Source organism: Daucus carota, chromosome 5 (genome assembly GCF_001625215.2).
Source record: "Daucus carota subsp. sativus chromosome 5, DH1 v3.0, whole genome shotgun sequence".
Lineage (NCBI taxonomy): Eukaryota > Viridiplantae > Streptophyta > Magnoliopsida > Apiales > Apiaceae > Daucus > Daucus carota.
The window spans coordinates 28839079-28861555 of record NC_030385.2 but is presented as its reverse complement, the minus strand read 5'-3'; the positions used below and the strand labels follow the sequence as shown (position 1 = coordinate 28861555).

The 22477-nt window shown below is 31.9% G+C and overlaps 2 protein-coding genes across 2 annotated transcripts; one reads left to right on the top strand and one right to left on the bottom strand.

Moving 5' to 3' along the window:
- Nucleotides 1-219: 219 nt before the first annotated feature.
- LOC108223267 (probably inactive leucine-rich repeat receptor-like protein kinase At5g06940) lies at nucleotides 220-5328 on the top strand. Its single transcript, XM_064093104.1, has 4 exons — nucleotides 220-684; nucleotides 1897-1927; nucleotides 4577-4647; nucleotides 4803-5328. Exons 1-4 carry the CDS (start codon nucleotides 612-614, stop codon nucleotides 4973-4975), a joined length of 348 nt encoding a protein of 115 aa, XP_063949174.1. The 5' UTR covers nucleotides 220-611; the 3' UTR covers nucleotides 4976-5328.
- A 1266-nt stretch (nucleotides 5329-6594) lies between these two features.
- Nucleotides 6595-13233, bottom strand: LOC108223588 (probable nucleoredoxin 1). Its single transcript, XM_017397909.2, has 6 exons — nucleotides 13128-13233; nucleotides 11652-11727; nucleotides 10786-10999; nucleotides 9951-10499; nucleotides 9325-9822; nucleotides 6595-7115 (listed from the first exon to the last, which is right to left on the bottom strand). Exons 2-6 carry the CDS (start codon nucleotides 11684-11686, stop codon nucleotides 6678-6680), a joined length of 1734 nt encoding a protein of 577 aa, XP_017253398.2. The 5' UTR covers nucleotides 11687-11727; nucleotides 13128-13233; the 3' UTR covers nucleotides 6595-6677.
- Between the last annotated feature and the right edge of the window lie 9244 nt (nucleotides 13234-22477).

Below are 22477 nucleotides of genomic sequence, written 5' to 3'. Positions count from 1 at the left end.
TACAAGCTCATATCTGGTCACTTGTGTGCTTATCTTCATTGGCAAAGTGTATGGTTGTGTTCTGTAACAAATTTGTAGAATTCAGTTTGGTGGACTTGTAAAAGTAATTGCAAATTTTTAGGTTTCAGGATATAGAGCTCATTTGCAAACCCTGGCTTTGGATCTCAATGATGAGTGATCTCGATATACAGTACAATGAGTAGAGTAACTAAGGTAAGTAATGTACTTATGATATAAGTTTTGAATATTGAAATATGGATTTTTGAGTTCTCGGTGTTCCCCCTAGAGCGGTACTATGTTTAACCAATATGAAATGGATATTGTGTAGAGGAAATTGAGAAGGTTGGTTATACATCAGTGAGTATATGGTTTGATCCGACGGTTAAGTGGAAGATGAAGATTGTCTGAACAATTGGTCCTTCAATGGATGCACGTGAAATGATCTGGAAGTTGGCTGAGGCAGGAACGAATGTTGCGAGGATGAATATGTCTCATGGGGGTCGTGCATCTCATCAAAAAGTTATTGATTTGGCCAAAGAGTAGAATAATGAGCATAAAGATGATGTCATTACAATCATGGTTAAAGAGTATAATAATGAGCATGAAGTTATATGATATCTGCTTATTTTTTATTCCATTTTCAGGACAAGGATCCACAGCTCAGAGCAGCTTGGGTATTTAAAGGTACTGTACTACTATTGCTTTCTTATGTATTTTGTTCTTTGCTATGTAGACTTCTGTGTGTTTGATTATTTGTTCTTTGCTATCTTGGTGGCACACAAGTTCATTATGGAACTGGTCGACTACTGTTTAAGTGTGTGGCTTTTCTTATAAGTTATTTACTTATTTGGTTAGTATGCAACACTTGAATTCAGAGAAGTCATTTTTCAAGAAGTTTGCCTACCTTGCTTATGCAGTGAGATGTATTTGGAAGATTTAGCTGCTCTTTTGTAAGTTCATGGATCATTTTTTAATTGCATTGTTTTTCTACTGTTGGTAGGTTCGTGCATCGGCACACTTTTGAGAAAGAGTAGTATATTCAAGACCTTCATTTACATGTTATGATTATATTGAGGCCTAGAATTATTACAACTTTTATCCTTAATCTGGATAATATGGTCAGTGTATGATCTTTGTGGAGCATGGGGAGGGAAATATATTTGATTTCCTTGCTTTTAGATCTAGAGTTTGGACTACTTATTGATCGAGTACAGTTGTTTTTTATGTTGACCCTGCATTACTTAATACATATTCCACAAGCATTGCCACGACCATATAACATGATCAGGCTCTTAAAATAATCAGGCTCGTCCCATCGTTTAGATATATCATTGAATTCGGCAATAGTAGGTGGTCTAATTGTTTTACATCACCTTCTATTGTGCACCTTTGGCCCTTTCACTCCGTGACAGTTTGGCTTCGGCTAAGATATGGTTATAAGATGGTGTTAGTATTTAATTATTTTATCTTGGTCTATAGAACGGTGGTCGTGTTAGGATTTGGTTGGTGTAGTTAGCTTTCTTGGTAAGAACCCTCCTAAATAGAATTAATGTAATAATGTAAGATTGACTTTTTTGCTTTAATTCGGGTTTTGTATGGCTAACCTACAGCTTACAAATGGGGAGTCATTCGGCAATGAAACTTTAAATTGATAGGATCTCTGGTGTAATAGCATTGGCGTTATTTCCTCAGTCTGCTTTTATTTTTCCATATCATCTTTATCTTAAAGCTAGTAAGATCTGTAATGAAAGGTTTAACTTGTTCAGCTATAGTGTTTCAGATATGTCATTGTGCTGGTTTTGGGCTAGCTTCTACCCGGAACTTGAATTTCTTATTCTAATCTTTCTGGTCAGGTTACACAATTCAGAATCTTTTAATGTGAGTTCTAAATTGCAGGTCTGCTGTATACTCGAACTCTTTGTTTCAGGTCTTTAATTTCTTACCGATTCTATATTTTTTGACAATATTGTCAGTTACTCAGTTCCAGAATAATCAAGCATCATCTCTGTTTATCAAGCTGTCTTATATTAACTCATCTGTCATTTGCATCTGTAATTAAGCTTTATCAGTATAACTTTGTTTACTTTAAGAAAACCTGGAAGATTAAACGGTGTCCTTTGTCATGTTGGTAGTTTAAATGTTTTTTCACACAAATAAGATATATTAGAAACATGTGAATATATAGTCTGGTTCACGCACACTTTGCAGCAGAATGAGTACAACACATTTGGACAACATTCTTCGAATTAACAAACTAAATTTACTATAATCTTTGACGTAATGCCAGATCAAATTTTGGTGCTTGAAAATAAAAAATATACTCCTAATAATATCCCCATAACAGAGAGCTTTATTGGTGTTTCTATGTAAAAATGTATTCCCAGTGAATTACCCTCTTCCTCACCTTCAGTCACTATCTATGTGAACTAATTGAAACTGCAACTTTCTTTTGCAAAACCCAATGCCGACCCTGCAGTGTTGTATATAATCCCATTGTTCTTGTCGGTAATTAGATTAGGATTACCTTTGTTCTTTTTTTTATGTATTAGAGTTTAATCAGTGTTGTATTATGTAGTGTTGTAAAGTACACCAAATGTAATTATTTTAGACTTATTTTTAATCAAAAGTCACAGATTTATTGTTGGATAAAATTCTCAGCTGTAAATGTGGAGCCCACTTGATGGTTCTTACATTATATGTGACCCTCCTTTCTTGAACTGGAATCTCAGTGTAGCAATTTTAACCCAAATTATTCTATACACAAAAGTTTTATAAATGGATCTGCTAAGTTGGCAAGCGCAAAGGAGTTTAGAATGATGCTTGTGTAGTCTTGAAAAATATATATTCAGTAACCATGATATTAACTTCAGAGCACCTGCAAAGATTGATCGTTAGCAGAGAGCTTTAAATAATTAGAAAAGAATAATTTTCAGGCAATAAACTCTGAGCGAAAGAGCTAGATAGGCCTTTTATTGTTTCCATTACAGTTCCTGGTCAATTCCAACCCCTACTCGAACCTACAAGACAAGATAGACTAGCTTTAAATAATTAGAAAAGAATAATTTTCAGGCAATAAACTCTGAGCGCAAGATGTAGATAGGCCTTTTATAGTTTTAATTACATTTCTTGGTCAATCCCAACCCCTGCCCAAACAGCAAACTCCTACAAGACAAGATAGCATCTAATCATCTTATATCTATATACTATTTTTCGACATCAAAAGCATCTGTAAATAGTATTAAGCTCTAAGCTCTTACTGATTTTTATTAGATTGCTTTATTTTTGTTATATGACTATTTCCTATAACTTATTTAAACTAAATCATGCTGTGTAAGCATTTCCGTATAAGGATCTCGCAAAAATGCCCTGCAAGTGAAATTTCCACTATATCAAAATTAGTACAATAAACCTCAAGGAAAGCATCCCAATGACGTGGAATAAACACTAAGCACATATAAAAAAATTCACAGATATGCTGATGATAATCGATATTCAAATAATCAAATCAATTATCCTCAAAACTCAATCAACTAGCTAAAAACCTCTACTCAATAACTAAAGAGTTAAAGATGAATCAAGAATCGATCAACAAATGATGCACACACGAAATCTCCAAGAGTACAAGCAATTTAGAGAGCAAAGAAGCTAAAATCCCTAGCCTCTTACAAGTAAACACTCTGTGATGGAGATTTGAGTGTGTGTATTATATACACAATGTAACTGTAATTCAATGAATCAAATAGTAATAAATTACACTCAACGATACAAATCAGAGCATAAAGAGTAGATGTGATTATAAAACGAAGGGATTCATTTAAAGAGAGATTCCTAAATCTGTATAATTAGGCAAAAGAGACACGAAGTGGAATTAAATTTGCAACATTTTAATGATACTTAAAAATGAATCGATCTTAAGTAAATAAAATGCGGTGTAAATTCTCGAAATATAGAGAGTGAGCTAGATCGAGAGAGTCAGGAAGAGGCTTGGAGTAGTTATATATAATGATTATGTCAAGTCAAGCAGAGAAAGTTTATCATTCCTTCTATGTAAAGGGACTCGTAGCATTCGTATTGAATTTGAAGTTAATAGATCCTCACATTTGGCGTCTCCAAGTGCCTAATCTTTTCATTCACTAGCTTTTATCATTAATTTATAATATCTAAAATTTGTTTTTGCAGAAAGCTGCTGGTAAGTTTTATGGACTGGAGGGCAGTAAATTAGTAATATTTCAGTTTTGTATGAAATTCAATCTCTGAAAACTGTAAAGACTTAGGTCAAGACACTTGCTAAAATCAGGAACAAGAGCATTGCTAAAATTCTTGGTTTTTGTTTGTTTGATGTACTCATCTTAATCTATGAGCTTCGACAAAAAGGGTTTCCTGGGGATATGACCGCCTTGCCTGGTTTCCAATTGTCATGGGATGATCGATAAGAATCACAGCTAGGGTTGCTCAAGGATTAGCCTACCTGCACCAGAATTATGTTCCTCACTTGCTTTCACAGAAATGTCAAGTCCAAAAATGTGTTTTTGGATGAAAAATATGAAGTTAAGCTCTCTGATTTTGCTCTTGATAGGGTTATAGGAGAAGCTTCATTTCAGTCTTCAGTGCTATCTGCATCGCCAGGGTCCTGTTGCATTGCACCAAGTATGCACTTCATAACAAATTTAGTGTTTAGTAGAGTGTGATTAATATGGTTTGTATTATGTAATAATGAAAATGTTGTCCGTTCAAATAAAAACTCATGTTTCCCTGTTGAGTATTTCATATATTTAAACGAGAATGGTCAATTTCAAATACAGAAAGTGGATCCTGCAAAAAAGCTGCACAACAAATGGACACATATAGTTTTGGTGTAATGTTGTTTGAATTGGTGACAGGCAGGAGAGCTGATGAGCATATAGAATCAGGGGACGGAGAGTTTCTGGACATCTCTCAAACTCATCGCCCCAACAAACAATATTACGAGCTCTAGATATTGCGGTCAGATGCACATGTGTGGCATTAGAGAAGAGGCCACCAATGTGTGAGGTTGTGAGAGCTCCCCAGAGTCTTTGATTCAACTTCTCGCCTTTCAGATATAGTGTTCCTCCTGCTTCGCGTGAAGTGTTTGATGTGATCCATGTTCAACTTTTAGACAATGAGTATGAACTGTTGCACTTTGTACATACACCTTGTTTTATGCATTTTGTTCTATAATATAATGTGGTTTAAACTTGGGGAGAAAACATGAACATGTGGTAAAATTTTGTGTTAGATTTGGCTTGGGGACGAGAAAAGAACACTTAGAGGAGTAATAATGTATTTGGAAATATATCTCTTTGTTCCCTCGCCTCTATATATATTTTAGGGTGAAATCATATGATTCAGTGTTTTTTTTCATTTAAAATTTTACCATTAAAAAGTGCAAGATGTTGCTTCTATAGCATTCAAAACTTGCATAAAGCTAATAAATTGGTGATAAGTTTACTATCTGGTCAATTACATTATGTTCTTTTGGTGAGTTAAAATTTTTTTTTTTTTTTTTTTTTAAGTTTGTGCTGTATGATTATCACTTATGCACTATGCACTATATAAGTAGTCAAATCGAGATGAGGATGTTATGACTTCAACATTTCTGAGGAAAAAAAAAGACCGGTGATCAGGGTGATCAGATTTCAGAGCATGTTGGTGACTGTTGTGGAACCAATAGCATGACTGATTAAATAGAGATGAAACCATAAAGGAACCATATCATTAATTTTGAATACATAGAGCTATAATTCTTCCACTGGCCAGGATCGATTTTAAAGAAATTGTGCTACTGGAGATGTAAGTTGTAGTGGCTGACAAGTGGTGCAAGGAGAACTCACTCTACATGACTTCTGGTAAAATATTATTTATCAAGATAAAATTGTACTTTATTTGTGGGAGGGACCACTAAAAATTTATAATTTTATTAATATTATGAATAAATAATATTTAGCTTTTAAAAAAATAATAATATGATCTAATATAATAATATAATATGAGTTTTTATACGAGGCCCGTGCCTTGCACGGACACTAATGCTAGTTGGACATTAGTTATGCAAACTTCAGTCACCAAATGAACAATTCAAACTGAAGTTTTCCAACAAGCTTTCTGCTGGCATTGTTAAAATGAGGGAAATGGGGGAAAAATAGCAAAAGAATCATTCACTTATTTGAAATGGTTTAAAATCATCATTAAACAGAAACTTGACTCAAATGGGTCACTAATTAGAAAAATTTGTATCAAAAATATCATTCTATCATTATTCAAAATTCTAAAAATATTATATATTGAGTTTTGCACATTTTTTATGGATAGTATTACATCCAAATGAAAGATTCACACATATGCATTTAATTAGTATATAAAAATTAAGAGAAGCAAAAACCTCCAAGTGATTAGTACAGCTACTACCGTAATGATTTGAAACCATAATATGTGTGAAGGGGAATAGAAGTGAATAATACAAATACACACATATGCATTTAATTAGTATATAAAAATTAAGAGATATTTATCTATATGTTTCATATGCAGGGCAATTAATTTATAAACATAGGTAAATCGCAATAAGCCCAACTATTAACAGACCTTATTCCATTAGGTATTATTAATTCATAGCTATCAAACGGATACAGTAAAATGTGAAAAAATCCTTCTCCAAATCACCAACAGCAACATAAAAGGGTTTCTAAAGGTTCATATAAATCTTCTTGCATATCCTGCAGGACCTCATCTTCCATCTTTTCAGCATCAAAAAAGGGAAAGACCGTCTTCCCAACTGCAAGGCGTCTTGTCATTCTGACAATTCTTCCGTCACGATCGAATGCAACAAGCCCATTTTCACCATAATAAAAAAGACGACGCATGACTTTGCCAGCATCCGAGGCATTACTAAAAGGTGGATGCATTAACCATGGGATAACTGCTCCAACATGCCCCCACTTCGACTCTTCACGGATGTGGATCACCTCAAATTCATCGTCTGTACCCTTCATCTGGTTGTACAATGCTATTAGCTTCTTCAATGTTTGTTCTGGTATATCATTAAAAAGTTGAAATAATACTATGATTCTCTTTCCAACAATTTGTGAGAATTGAACCTGTAAAGTTGAAGAGAAAAACCAATTAACATAACGAAATTGACAAATTAACAAACTGGAAAGAGTTGGAAGACAAAGGAACAAGATCTTCATGTAAATATGGGAAGGGCCAGAATTTGCAAGGTATAGGAAAAAATTATACTTGTCCACTGCTGCTGGAATATGTTACTACCTTTTACTTATACTAGTTGATAACCCGTGCCAAGCACGGGTTTAAATAAAAATTTAAAATTTGTTATTTATTGAAAAAATAATGTTTTTTTAATTACATTATCATATTTTCATTATAACTATTTAAATTATTGTTTTTCAAAGATATTTAAATTATTGTTACTTAATATAAGACTTTCGATATTATTAAAATTTGATCCTACTTTAAATTTATTTCATAATAATATGGGTCCCTGTTCTATGGAGTTCACAAAATAAGAGTATTAGAGTCCAAAATTATTTAAAAATAATCTACTCGTTTCAATTTTAATTTTTTTTAGTCTGCAATATTTGTAAACATATGACAGTTTGCAGGTTATGTTCAAGTTTTTTGGTACTTTGGTATAAAGATTGAATCTTGTTTATTTTAATTCTGAAATATGATAGAAATTTTATAGATTTGTTTCGTAAATTAAATTGTATGAGTTTTAAAAATTAAAACGAATATTTGACATATGTCTAGAGTTTCGGTTCTTTTATTATATGTTGCAATATGGACAATGACTCCAATTTTTTTGAGTTTCTATTTGTCAAGTCAGTGTTACCATCGCCTTATTCGTCTTTATCGCAACCTTCTGAAAAACACCGAATGATAATAATTATTATTATTAAAAAATATATGACCCAAGTTTTTTGGTACTTTGGTATAAATTTATTTCGTAAATTAAAGTGTATGAGTTTTAAAAATTAAAACGAATAATTTTGTTGACATTATTATTCTATTGATAGGATATTATATTAATATCAATATGAACTCTTTATTTATTTGAACTCTGAAGCATAATAAGAGATTTATAGAGTTGTTCAGTATATTAAATTATTTGAGTTTTAAAAAATTAAAACAAATAATTTTGTTGGTAATATATTTTTATTAGTGAGATAATTGTTATAATACAAAATCATGTCAAATATAGAAGTTTTTAATTAGTAATAGTAATAATTTTTAATTAAAAATATTATGATGATAGCCAAATTTTGATATGAATTTTATAAGACTGTTTCATAAGTTAAATTGTTAGCGATTTAACTGTGCGGATATGATAAATGTTATATTACAAAATCCTAAACACCATAGAAGTCTTTTTATAGTAGTGTAATAATCTTAAGCAATATTGAAATTTTTAATATAAAATCCAAATCAATATAGAAGTCTTTTCATAATTGTATAATAATAATTATAAAAGTCTAAAAATGTATAATAATAATTATAAAATCCTAACAATATGAAAATCTTTTCATAATTCTATAATGATTATTGTTATTAAATAAAAAATTTATATAACATTATCCTAATCAATATTGAAGTTTTTAATAATAAAATTCTAATCAATACAGATGTCTTTCACTATCCTAATGAATATTGAGGTCTTTAATAATAAAGTTCTATTCAATATAGAAGTCTTTTGATAATAGTATAATAATGACTCTAAAATCCTAATTAATATGAAAGTGACCAAATTTTGGTACTTTTACCATAGAAGTCTTTTTATAGTAGTGTAATAATCTTAAGCAATATTGAAATTTTTAATATAAAATCCAAATCAATATAGAAGTCTTTTCATAATTGTATAATAATAATTATAAAAGTCTAAAAATGTATAATAATAAGTATAAAATCCTAACAATATGAAAATCTTTTTATAATTCTATAATGATTATTGTTATTAAATAAAAAATTTATATAACATTATCCTAATCAATATTGAAGTTTTTAATAATAAAATTCTAATCAATACAGATGTTTCACTATCCTAATGAATATTGAGGTCTTTAATAATAAAGTTCTATTCAATATAGAAGTCTTTTGATAATAGTATAATAATGACTCTAAAATCCTAATTAATATGAAAGTGACCAAATTTTGGTACTTTTGGTACCGATGTTCCACCGAAAAGTGGTTTCGCTTATTAATAAAGGGTATTGATTGTAGGTGGAATAACAAAAAAGATACGGTAGGGGAAGCTTCTAAAGACAATTTAAGAGATATATAATAACTTACCTCGGAACCATTTTGTTGTCTGAAGATGGCATCTAGATTCCAAAACATCTCTGGTTTCACATCCTTAACCTTTTCAATTTTTAAATTGACAGCACTAAAGCGAGTGAACGGGTATGCTGGAATACCATAACAACACAAGATGTTAGCACCACACGGTTCAATGAATTTTCCACGGGGTCCAATAATCACCAGCTTTGAAACAGGATAAGGCCCAGGATCACATATGGTACTGTCAAAGATCCTCAGCAACTTCTTACAACAATCTGTGTCTTTAGATGGGATCGCCAACCAAGGCATTGCCTCAAATGTTTTCCAGAATGTATCTTCACATGTATCAGACGAGATAGAAAGTAAATTAATGAGCACAACCTCGAAAGCTTCCATTTTTTCACACAACTCTTTGTATGCCAACTTAAGTTTTGATGTGATGCGTACGTTCGAAATATCTGTAAAAAAATATAAGGCTACCACCTTATCTTCAAGCTTATGTAGAGGTACCTACAAAGAAAGCGTTGTTAATAAGGGATATATATCACATGATAATCTGAGTATTTTAGAACACGCAAATGAATTATATCAGATGATAAAGATGTCAAAATGATAACATGATGCTAGAAGACGTATACCTGGTCTCCTTTGTTGGTGATCACATAATCACGTTGAGGAGAGGCCAAGAGTGTACTAACAGAAAGCTGCTCCATGGTAACATAATCTTCATGATCAAGGCACTTTAGCCTTTGTTTGGTGAAAGGATAACCAGCAGATCCATACATTGAAAACACTTGGGTAGCATCAGCTTGCAAAACCACCCCTCTAGAGTCAATGACAAATGAGATGGGCTCCATTTCCAGACGGGTATCGCTGACTATACAAAACAATTTTTCTAGCCGGTTCCTGGATTTTAAATCTGAGAATGGGATGGCAGTCCATGGCATTGTAGAAAATATTTCTTCAAAACATTGTTGAGGAGTAGAATATGTTGATGTCGATTCTCGTGTGTCAAGGCAAGTAAGACCATCCCCAACTGCAACAAAGACAACCTCAAAGCCACCTTTCGGCTCTAACTTTTTGTATATATCTATTAAATCCGGATCTGGTATCAAATTGTCATGCCCTTTTACCAGTGACACGAAGTGTAGAACAATAACCTTGCCAACCAGTTGCTCCTTTTTTATCTACAAAGACATCAAAAGCATAATCAGGCTACTAAGCTATCAAATTTCTATCAAAAACAGAATTATATCTTGTCTTCTTATACTAAAGAAATTTAAATCCTAGTATAGTGTAGTTTTAGGACCTTATTATTAAATTTACTAGAAAATTGTTCAATTGAGGATTCAAATTAACTATAACAATCGATTTCCTACACTTAGACATGTATCTAGTTCTAAAATATTAAATATGTGTTGATAAACATGTGCATCCAATATCGAAAAACAAACAAGCAATTTAGGAACATACCTGTACATCCTTGTATTTGATTAGATAGTCTCTCTCTTGAGTGAAGAGAAGGTCCTTCAGATTCACTGTATCACCAATTCGATAGGGTTTGTTCCCCTTTTTACCCTTGTTCCTCTTCTTCTTACCTTTGGCTGGTTTCTCTATATGCTTTTTGACAGAATCATCAGCTTTGCAGTTGTTTGGCAAACTCCTTGTCATCACCATCAGATCAGTTCTGTAACACAAAAATATACGTCCGAGAATGTAAGGTATAATAGACACCTAAGTTCGTGGGAAAGTATTCAAAAATAAAGAAAATATCAAACTAAACATGGTATAACACAAAAGAATTCGATTGATATGAAATTCTTTTGGAGTGACAAACAACAATATAATATTTTAACAATATAGAAAACTTGGACTTTCACGATAAGACGCTACGAGCTAAGCTAGGTGATCAGCCAACGCATTAGCTCCGAACCACATATCCAATGTGATTCTCAAATATAAAGGATCCTAGGCACATATTGGCCTTTAAATAATTAATATAGGACCGGCGCCTCGGTCAAAATTTCAAAGTCCAAAGAAAAGAGTGCTCATATTTCAACTGTTTATCCAATTCACAAAATCAAGGTATATCAATATTTAGTGACAGTAAGAGAGTGATAAGTTTTATGTGAAAGCATGGTTTTCGTGTTTAAATTTGTAAAAAGAGCAAGGGAATTGTATCAAGCAATTCGAAGTTCAATTTCTTAAGTGCATATGAAAGACATTGAGAAAAACATTATGAGGGTTTTGGGGAGATATTTATATAGTCATGGAAAGTGTGCAATTTAAACTAGTTCTGGCTAAGGAACATATACAAAAGAAAAGGTTGAAACACTTGCCTTAAATCAGGAGTTGAAAATCTACAACTCTTCATGTTTCTCTACTACCGGTTCCTTTCCTGGCCTTCTGCTGGACCTATAAAATAATTATATATTGTATTAGTCTTCTATTCACTCATACCTAATCAGCTTACTAAAGCTGTCTACCCAACGTTAACATTTAATCCTAACATTTAAGATCATTATATAAAATCAGTAAAGCTATTTATATTATCAACTCTATCTTGACTGATAGTATTATTTATACTCAAGAGATGCGTCTCCTTGATATGATAATAACTTCTTTTATTATAAGAATTTTGAACAGCATCTCTTTAGTATTTTCATACTATCATTCATGATCTAGTCGATAACATCATCCAACACAAATCACCTCAATAACCAAGCATATAAGAGGTTCACATAAAAAAAATTATAATAATAACATCCCAGAAGAAATATTTTATAAAAATATATTTACATAACCATTATATAAATATATTCGAGAAATTTCAAAAAGTAACAAAGAATTTATTATTAGTCGGTAGTAAAATAACTGAGTAACTAAAATAAAGTAAATAGAAAAATACAACATATCCGAAAGTATTCAAGAAACTATATTCAAATAATATAAAAGGACTAATACAAAAATATTCAATTAAGTACTAAAATATAAAATATTTGAATAACTATATATAAAATATTCAAATACTGTGTATGAATATATTAATACTTAGTATCCGAATGCTCTATTTAAATTCAAAATATTTGAACAACTCACACCAAAATTACTTTAATTAGAACTGAAAACATAAGTGATTTCGAAAATAAAGTATATGCCATTAGAAACTTTCAACTATACATATTTGATAGAATAAATTTTATTTTTCGAAAGTATAAACTAAATCAAGTAGCACAGCTACATATTAACTTCCACTACCTATATATACACAACATATCTCATCTCACCAACACACAAGTAAATAAAAATGAAATGATTTTAAATAAATATAACCCATATAATTAAACTAAACAAAACCAAATACAAAATCAAACTACAACCCGCACACTTTTTTGTTGACTACCCGAGAGGCGGCAACCCCACCGTCACCATCTCAAAACCACTGCCAAACTCCTTATCCCGACCAAATCCACCAAACACAATTCCAACCATGACAAAACAACCTCACAATCAACTAAACAAAACTCAATTAGCAGAAATCACAAAACCCAAATCAAAACAAGTATATAAAATCAACACACGGCTAAGTTAAACAATCAATAATCGTATTTTACAGCTCGGGCTCAATCTTCATCACCGCCCATCCACCGACTCGCACAAGCTCATCATCGGTGGCGAATCCCGACGGAGTTCCGATCATCGGAGTCTCGACGCACGGAGATTCGGGGTTCTGAAACCCTTTCTAAAAATACTGATATGCAATTTAATCAACCAGCATAATCAGATAGCTCATCGAAAGAGGATTATTTTGATACCAAGATAAGGCAAAACGGAGCAGTGCAGGCTAAGGCGGTGATTCACCGTAAAAGAGCACGAGGTGAAGAGGAGCAGAGGGGAGTAAACAAAAGACGGGAGAGAAATGGGGGGTGGGGGGTGTTGGTTTATTTATTAAGAGAAAGGGGCAAAAACGTAATTTCATAATTCCAAAAACTGATTTCTTTTGAAGACTTTATTAAACATAACTTTAATTAATAAAATATATTTAATCAAACATCAGAAAAAAAATGAATAGAATAAAAAAATATTAGTACTAATAATAAAAGCAATAATTTCTGAATTTCGAAGAAAGCTTTACCTTAATAAACTTTCTTTTATATATATTTCGGAAATATAAAAGAATCCTGAATAATCTTAAGTAATTAACGGAACGTGTTTACCCTAGAAGAAATTTTAAAATAACTTTTTTCTTTCTTTATTATAAAATTAATACACTAGAATTTATTTACACTATATTAATAATCAACACTATATTTGATATATCTATACAAAATATTCTTAGCTTTGAAAAATATACTAAAACTTATATACACTTTTGACAAAAATTTATTGTTATGTTATCGAATTGTAATTATAGTAATAAAAATTTAATTAATTAATTCACACATAAATTACAAAAATAAATAAATATGTCTCTTAAGTATGTAATTCTTACTTTTAAAAAAATATGTAGTATTTTAATAATAGTGTTAATAATTTTTTGATCAAATTGAATAATTACAAATATGCCTTTTATATTCGCATCAAAGTCTTTATACTAACTTTTTCTAGATGATCATTAAATTCAAAAATAAACATAAGGCTAACTAAACAAGATTAAAAGGTATCTAAAATATTTGAAAAATGTAATATATCCTCTTGAAAACGAGGTTTATCATAAAAAAAAGTAATTATGTATATATAAGCATATATATATATATATATAGGCCAACATTCCAGAGATGGACTCCTTATATGGAGTTACATAGTGCGCCACTATAAATCATCAATTTTATCATAAATTGTTATAGAATATATATAAAACGTGATTCTAATATAGAATACTATAAAATAAATTTATTTTAAGTAATTTAACACTTAAAATTTGATTAAAAAAGTATATTTTCGAAACTGATTCTACAACAGAATAATTCTGGATGATTATTATTCTGTTATAGAATCATGTTAAGATATTGCGTAATTTTAGATGATTTTTGGAATAAAAAAATTGTATAACTTCGTTTTCGGTTTAATAATCAAAATTTGCAATTATATTTCATAAAAAATATAATAGAATATATATTATGTATACATTTATAATGGTATGCTACGTAACTCCATATAAGAAGGTATGCTATGGAGTGCTACCCTATATAGGGTCTTACTCCAGTACAAACTCCTTACTGTACAAACGTACAAACCAGTGATTATGACAATAATATTTAGTGATTACCAAATTTTAATTTAACAAATACATACATACATCATCCCCGCCACCACAATCACCTCCAATCACCACCACCAGGACCACACCACCCACCACCAACCACCACTGCCCAGCGCCACACTCTCTCTCCACCATCCACCACCAACCAACACGCCCAACACCACTGCCCAGCGCCTCTCACTCTCACCCACCACCAACCACCACCACTGCCAGCGGCTCTCTCACTCTCTGGTTGTTCGCTCACCGATCAGTGCTACACACACACATTCACCACTGTTTTTCTTATCTCCCTCCATCATGTGTCTCTCCCTCAATCATGTTTCTAGCACTGCCCTCGCGCCGGCGTCACGGCTGCCGGCGGCCGCACTGCACCACCACTCGGCTATGCCGCCCCGTAAGTGCTTCCCTCCTCTTATCTCTCCATCAGACCCCCCGGTAGATTTAGTGATTCTGTTCAATCATTTAGTGATTCTGTTCAAGTCATTTAGTGATTGTTTGTACGTTTGTACACTAAGGAGTTTGTATTTGAGCACTTGCATATATATATATATATATATAGTAATATTCCGCTGCATATTAGGCAAAGAATAGTATATTATAGAGATTCGGTTTTTTTATTAATTAGGATTTAAGATAATAACAATGATGACTATCGTATTACATTATCTAAATATATTTTTTTGTTGTAACATTGAATTGAAATATTTAAAATCTAATTGTTTTTTTAAACCAAAATCTAACTGTTTTTTAGTACTGAAGTTTGGGTACTTGAACATCAAAAGAAAATTCGTGATACTTGGATAAAAAAAACTGAAAAACATAAATTGCAGAACTAACCTTTGATATTCTGTCATGTGCACAAAGTTCTCCCTCCCTCCTTGACTGATCTGGCACGGGAGCTAAGTTTACAAAGCAGTCAAAAAAAATATTTAAAATTGGAAGAGCTAAGTTCACCCCGAGCAGTTGAAAAATAATATTTAAAATTGAAAGAGAACTGTTTGTAAGTATTTTTTCAGGCTTTCCAAGTAGTAGGACCTGGATTTTACATAGATGTGATGTGTGAGATCTCTTTATATAGTAGTTTGTACATGTTACTTGTGCAAAATTCTATGAAATATGATTATAGATTTATAGGTTTCCACGGATTTTAAATCCAATTTTAAATCTGAATGTGGAAGTTAATAATGTATTTTGGCTGTCACTTTAACCTGACCTTAGAGGCATCCATTAACTGGAAATATGCTTCTGCAGATTCAATAACAAAGATAAAAACTTATGTATATTCCATATAGTTAAAACATAAAAGCAAGTAATTGCAGGAGTGTATACTCTGTTTTTATTAAAGTGTCTAACATTTAGCAACCTCCGCTTCTCGATTTGCAGGAGGAGTAGTCTTTGCCCTTCACTCGCTGCCGTGTCGACAATCGGCATGCAAAAGCATACAATACCGAATCAACACCGGACTGATGAGGAGTTGACAACTTATAGTCGTAGCATATTTCATGAAAATTCATTTGCTACGAAAACCAAAAGATGGTTGGAGGCTCATGCATTTAGAAGGAATATGCTTCTTCTACTTGTCCTTGTTGGCACTTGCATGGTAATAGGAGACGGAATTCTCACTCCAGCTATATCTGGTAAGTATTTAAGCAGTATTCCGTTCATTATGTTGAGAATGCCACTGAAGACAACAAGCAACAAGAGAGCAGCACACAAGAGTAATGATGTGACTGAGTAGCACCCAAACAAAACCACACAGGTGCTAACAGAATGACAGCTAAGCAACAGAAGTGGTGGACTGCAAGTTGTATATAAGAAATAGAATAGTTAGTTTCAATTCAGTTAGTTAATTTCTTTCTTTCACAATGCTTTCTCTCTCAGTTTTCAGTGTGCCTTTCTCTCTGTATCAGAGATTGTAAATAGTAGCTTGTTACGGTGTCTTGAGTTTGTGAGCTCAGAACAATGGTGAAGTACAGTTTACAGTAGTCCTTTTCTGTAAGTATGTTTCTGACATTCTAGTTAATCAAGCTTGTTCATACGATATGAATCGCTGCATATTTTCGTTTTTCCTGAATTTTGACATGGTATCAAAGCGACATGATATGAATTGTTCTTGCAGCAGCATACCTGATTAATAGGATGCCACTTCAAGTTCTAAAGAATATCAGCCCTTATCAGATGTTATTCAAAAGTGCTCCTGACATTTCTACTTTGCGAATCTTTGGGTGTCTATGCTATGTGTCCACAGTACCACATAACAAAAGCAAATTTGCTCCAAAAGCTCAACCACATGTCTTTGTTGGGTATCCTCTAGGTACCAAAGGTTACAAAGTTCTTAATCTCAAAACTCATGAAATAACAGTTTCACGGAATGTGGTTTTCCATGAGCAACATTTTCCATACCACCTTAAAACTGTTGATAATCCACCTTCCTTCTTCTTGCCTACTGCTACTGGCTTCAGCTCACTACAGTTGGATTCTATACCTAATATCTTTTATGATGAGCATCCCCATCACACATTTACAAACTCTGGTACTTCTTCATCTGAATCTGCAGAATTACAACTTAGACGAAGTACCAGATCTACTACTGTTCCTTCACACTTGAAGGATTACATTTGCAATGTCAGTTCTACAGTTCCTACTCTCACTCACTGGTGCAACCTGGTTGCTTATGACTCTCTTGCTCCTTCACTTCATTGCTTTATTTCACAATCTTCTTCTCTGGTTGAACCAGCTACTTACTCAAAGGCTGCAACAGACCCCAAATGGGTGGAGGCCTTGAATAAAGATTTACAAGCACTGCACAAAAACAATACATGGATTCTAGTTGATTTGCCACCTGGTAAGAAGGCCATTGGCTGTAAGTGGGTTTTCAAAATCAAATTCAAGGCTGATGGCAGTGTGGAAAGGTATACAGCTCGGTTGGTGGCTAAGGGGTATAATCAGAAGTGGGGGGTTGACTACCTAGAGACTTTTTCACCAATGGTTAAAATGACTACAGTACGCTGCATTATTGCTATTGCTGCTCACAAGAACTGGCCTCTCTATCAGCTCGACGTTAACAATGCCTTCCTACACGGTGATTTATGTGAGGAAGTGTACATGCTTGTTCCAGATGGATTGCCTAACCCTCTTCACAAAGTTTGCAAACTTGTCAAATCTTTATATGGTCTCAAGCAAGCTTCTCGCCAATGGTTTGCCAAGTTAGGGGGGCCATTGAGGCACAAGGGTTTTCAGCAATCCAAGAATGATTACTCTCTCTTTATCAAGCATAACGGCACGAAGATAACAATAGTTGCTGTGTATGTCGATGATATTATCTTAACAGGAGATGATAGTCATGAAATCTCAGATCTCAAGCAATATTTGGATGATGTGTTCAGTATTAAAGATCTGGGAAGGCTTAGCTATTTTCTGGGAATTGAAGTTGGATACACTAGTGAAGGGATCACTTTGACACAGAAAAAATTCACCAGGGAATTGCTTGAGGAAGCTAAAGTAGAGGGTGATAAATCATATGTCAATCCACTTCCAGTCAATCTAAAATTAAAGGCTGAAGAAGGAGACATAATTGATGATCCCACCATATACCGATGTCTGGTAGGCAAGCTTAATTTTTTAACTCACACCAGACCAGACCTAGCCTATACAGTTCAGCATTTGAGTCAATATCTGCAGCAACCTAGACAGTCTCATTATAAAGCACTCACACATGTTCTCAAGTATATAGCTGGAACTGCAGGGCAAGGAATTCTGTTGAAAGGAAGTGAACAGTTGACATTACAAGCTTATTCAGATTCTGATTGGGGAGCTTGTTTAGACACTAGAAGATCCATTTCTGGATATATATTGTTGCTGGGGAAATCACATGTTAGTTGGAAGTCTAAAAAGCAAAGTATTGTGTCCAAAAGCTCATCAGAAGCTGAGTACAGAGCAATGTCTGCTACAGCAGCAGAGGTAACATGGGTGGTAAGGCTGCTAGAAGAATTGGGAGTTAAGAAATTGAAACCAATCACATTACATTGTGATAATCAGAGTGCTATCCACATAGCAAAGAACCCTGTGCAACATGAAAGAACAAAGCACATTGAGATTGATGTGCATTTTACTAGAGACAAGGTGATGGAAGGGTTACTACAGTTATCCTACCTTCCTACAGAACAACAGCTGGCAGATGTGTTTACAAAGGCAATACCTTCAAAACAGTTCAATGATTTACTAAACAAACTTGGCATGGTTTCTGATATGCCAAGTTTGAGGGAGGCTGTTGAGAATGCCACTGAAGACAACAAGCAACAAGAGAGCATCACACAAGAGTAATGATGTGACTAAGTAGCACCCAAACAAAACCACACAGGTGCTAACAGAATGACAGCTAAGCAACAGAAGTGGTGGACTGCAAGTTGTATATAAGAAATAGAATAGTTAGTTTCAGTTCAGTTAGTTAATTTCTTTCTTTCACAATGCTTTCTCTCTCAGTTTTCAGTGTGCCTTTCTCTCTGTATCAGAGATTGTAAATAGTAGCTTGTTACGGTGTCTTGAGTTTGTGAGCTCAGAACAATGGTAAAGTACAGTTTACAGTAGTCCTTTTCTGTAAGTATGTTTCTGACATTCTAGTTAATCAAGCTTGTTCATACGGTATGAATCGCTGCATATTTTCATTTTTCCTGAATTTTGACACATTAACAAGATTCTAAAGACTTCTTCATGTTTTCAAGCTTCTCAAGATTTATGTAATGTCTGTACGAATGTATGCATGTTATGTACAAGTAGATATGATTTATCTTGAACTCTTGGGAATCACCGGAAGGTAAAGACAAATTAGCCATTGATTTTGATTGAATGCATTTACTACCTGGTCTTGGACCTCACTCGATTATTGTAAGTCAACCTAAATCACAACTCTAAGTGGTAGAAACTCTTTTAGTTCATTTAAATTGTTTACTAGAAAATTTACAGAAAGTAATGTATTAGAAGTATTTCTTACATTTCGATCATATTCATAATCAATATTGCTATATGTCAAGCTTTTAAATTTATAGGAACATATTTTTGTGAAAAAATAGTATATACAATTAGTAAAAAAGAGTTAAAAACATGTGCACAGAATAGAGTGATTAAGCTCAAGGTTGAAAAGTAGGGGAGTGTATATCGATATTTCATACTTCTTAACTGAGAGAACTTTTATCAAGATTCACCGATTTAATATCTGTGGGCCAGGTTTGGATGCAGGAAAGTAAAAAATTGTACAATATATTATGCTGTGAAGTTTGAAGAATAAGGCAGAGCCATTGAGTTAATAAACTTTGTGTGATATGTATTAACTGGAGAGAGCAGCAACTTGATCGTTTGCCCTCTTAATTTAAAATGTCTCTCTGAGTATTGGTCAAGAGTTCAAGACTGCTCCTTTTCCAGGGTTATCATAGAAGTAACTAGTAAGTGCTTCTATAGGAATGAAAGCTTTGTATTGGGGAACTTGGTAGTGCTCCTTTCTAAGCACTTGTATTGTGTGATAAGTTGACACATACAGATTAAAGTCCTGTGCCTTTTCATGGACAGGGGAAGATTAGATCTAAAATGGAGTATCATGTTTAGATAGTGAATCCCAATGACTAGTTCACCAGATGGAGTAAAATGTTGTCATCCCTATTAATAAATACTAGTTGATAACCCGTGCCAAGCACGGGTTTAAATAAAAATTTAAAATTTGTTATTTATTGAAAAAATAATGTTTTTTTAATTACATTATCATATTTTCATTATAACTATTTAAATTATTGTTTTTCAAAGATATTTAAATTATTGTTACTTAATATAAGACTTTCGATATTATTAAAATTTGATCCTACTTTAAATTTATTTCATAATAATATGGGTCCCTGTTCTATGGAGTTCACAAAATAAGAGTATTAGAGTCCAAAATTATTTAAAAATAATCTACTCGTTTCAATTTTAATTTTTTTTAGTCTGCAATATTTGTAAACATATGACAGTTTGCAGGTTATGTTCAAGTTTTTTGGTACTTTGGTATAAAGATTGAATCTTGTTTATTTTAATTCTGAAATATGATAGAAATTTTATAGATTTGTTTCGTAAATTAAATTGTATGAGTTTTAAAAATTAAAACGAATATTTGACATATGTCTAGAGTTTCGGTTCTTTTATTATATGTTGCAATATGGACAATGACTCCAATTTTTTTGAGTTTCTATTTGTCAAGTCAGTGTTACCATCGCCTTATTCGTCTTTATCGCAACCTTCTGAAAAACACCGAATGATAATAATTATTATTATTAAAAAATATATGACCCAAGTTTTTTGGTACTTTGGTATAAATTTATTTCGTAAATTAAAGTGTATGAGTTTTAAAAATTAAAACGAATAATTTTGTTGACATTATTATTCTATTGATAGGATATTATATTAATATCAATATGAACTCTTTATTTATTTGAACTCTGAAGCATAATAAGAGATTTATAGAGTTGTTCAGTATATTAAATTATTTGAGTTTTAAAAAATTAAAACAAATAATTTTGTTGGTAATATATTTTTATTAGTGAGATAATTGTTATAATACAAAATCATGTCAAATATAGAAGTTTTTAATTAGTAATAGTAATAATTTTTAATTAAAAATATTATGATGATAGCCAAATTTTGATATGAATTTTATAAGACTGTTTCATAAGTTAAATTGTTAGCGATTTAACTGTGCGGATATGATAAATGTTATATTACAAAATCCTAAACACCATAGAAGTCTTTTTATAGTAGTGTAATAATCTTAAGCAATATTGAAATTTTTAATATAAAATCCAAATCAATATAGAAGTCTTTTCATAATTGTATAATAATAATTATAAAAGTCTAAAAATGTATAATAATAATTATAAAATCCTAACAATATGAAAATCTTTTCATAATTCTATAATGATTATTGTTATTAAATAAAAAATTTATATAACATTATCCTAATCAATATTGAAGTTTTTAATAATAAAATTCTAATCAATACAGATGTCTTTCACTATCCTAATGAATATTGAGGTCTTTAATAATAAAGTTCTATTCAATATAGAAGTCTTTTGATAATAGTATAATAATGACTCTAAAATCCTAATTAATATGAAAGTGACCAAATTTTGGTACTTTTACCATAGAAGTCTTTTTATAGTAGTGTAATAATCTTAAGCAATATTGAAATTTTTAATATAAAATCCAAATCAATATAGAAGTCTTTTCATAATTGTATAATAATAATTATAAAAGTCTAAAAATGTATAATAATAAGTATAAAATCCTAACAATATGAAAATCTTTTTATAATTCTATAATGATTATTGTTATTAAATAAAAAATTTATATAACATTATCCTAATCAATATTGAAGTTTTTAATAATAAAATTCTAATCAATACAGATGTTTCACTATCCTAATGAATATTGAGGTCTTTAATAATAAAGTTCTATTCAATATAGAAGTCTTTTGATAATAGTATAATAATGACTCTAAAATCCTAATTAATATGAAAGTGACCAAATTTTGGTACTTTTGGTACCGATGTTCCACCGAAAAGTGGTTTCGCTTATTAATAAAGGGTATTGATGTCTTATAATTTAGCTGAAATAACTAGATTCTAATAATATTATCAGTAAATATGATATGTAATATAATATCAATGATATCAAGTTATTATAGCAAGTAGTGTTAATAAATGATCTCTTATAAATTCATGGATGATACTTATATTTCTTGCACTTGCTGCTTGAAATTTATTAAATGAAGATAACTTATTTCACCCTCAGTTGGTATCCTTGGCTCCTTGCTGTGCTACTTGTTTGTGTGAATATTGTATACCTACGTATTCTAAATATAGAATGTAAATTGCAGTTCTT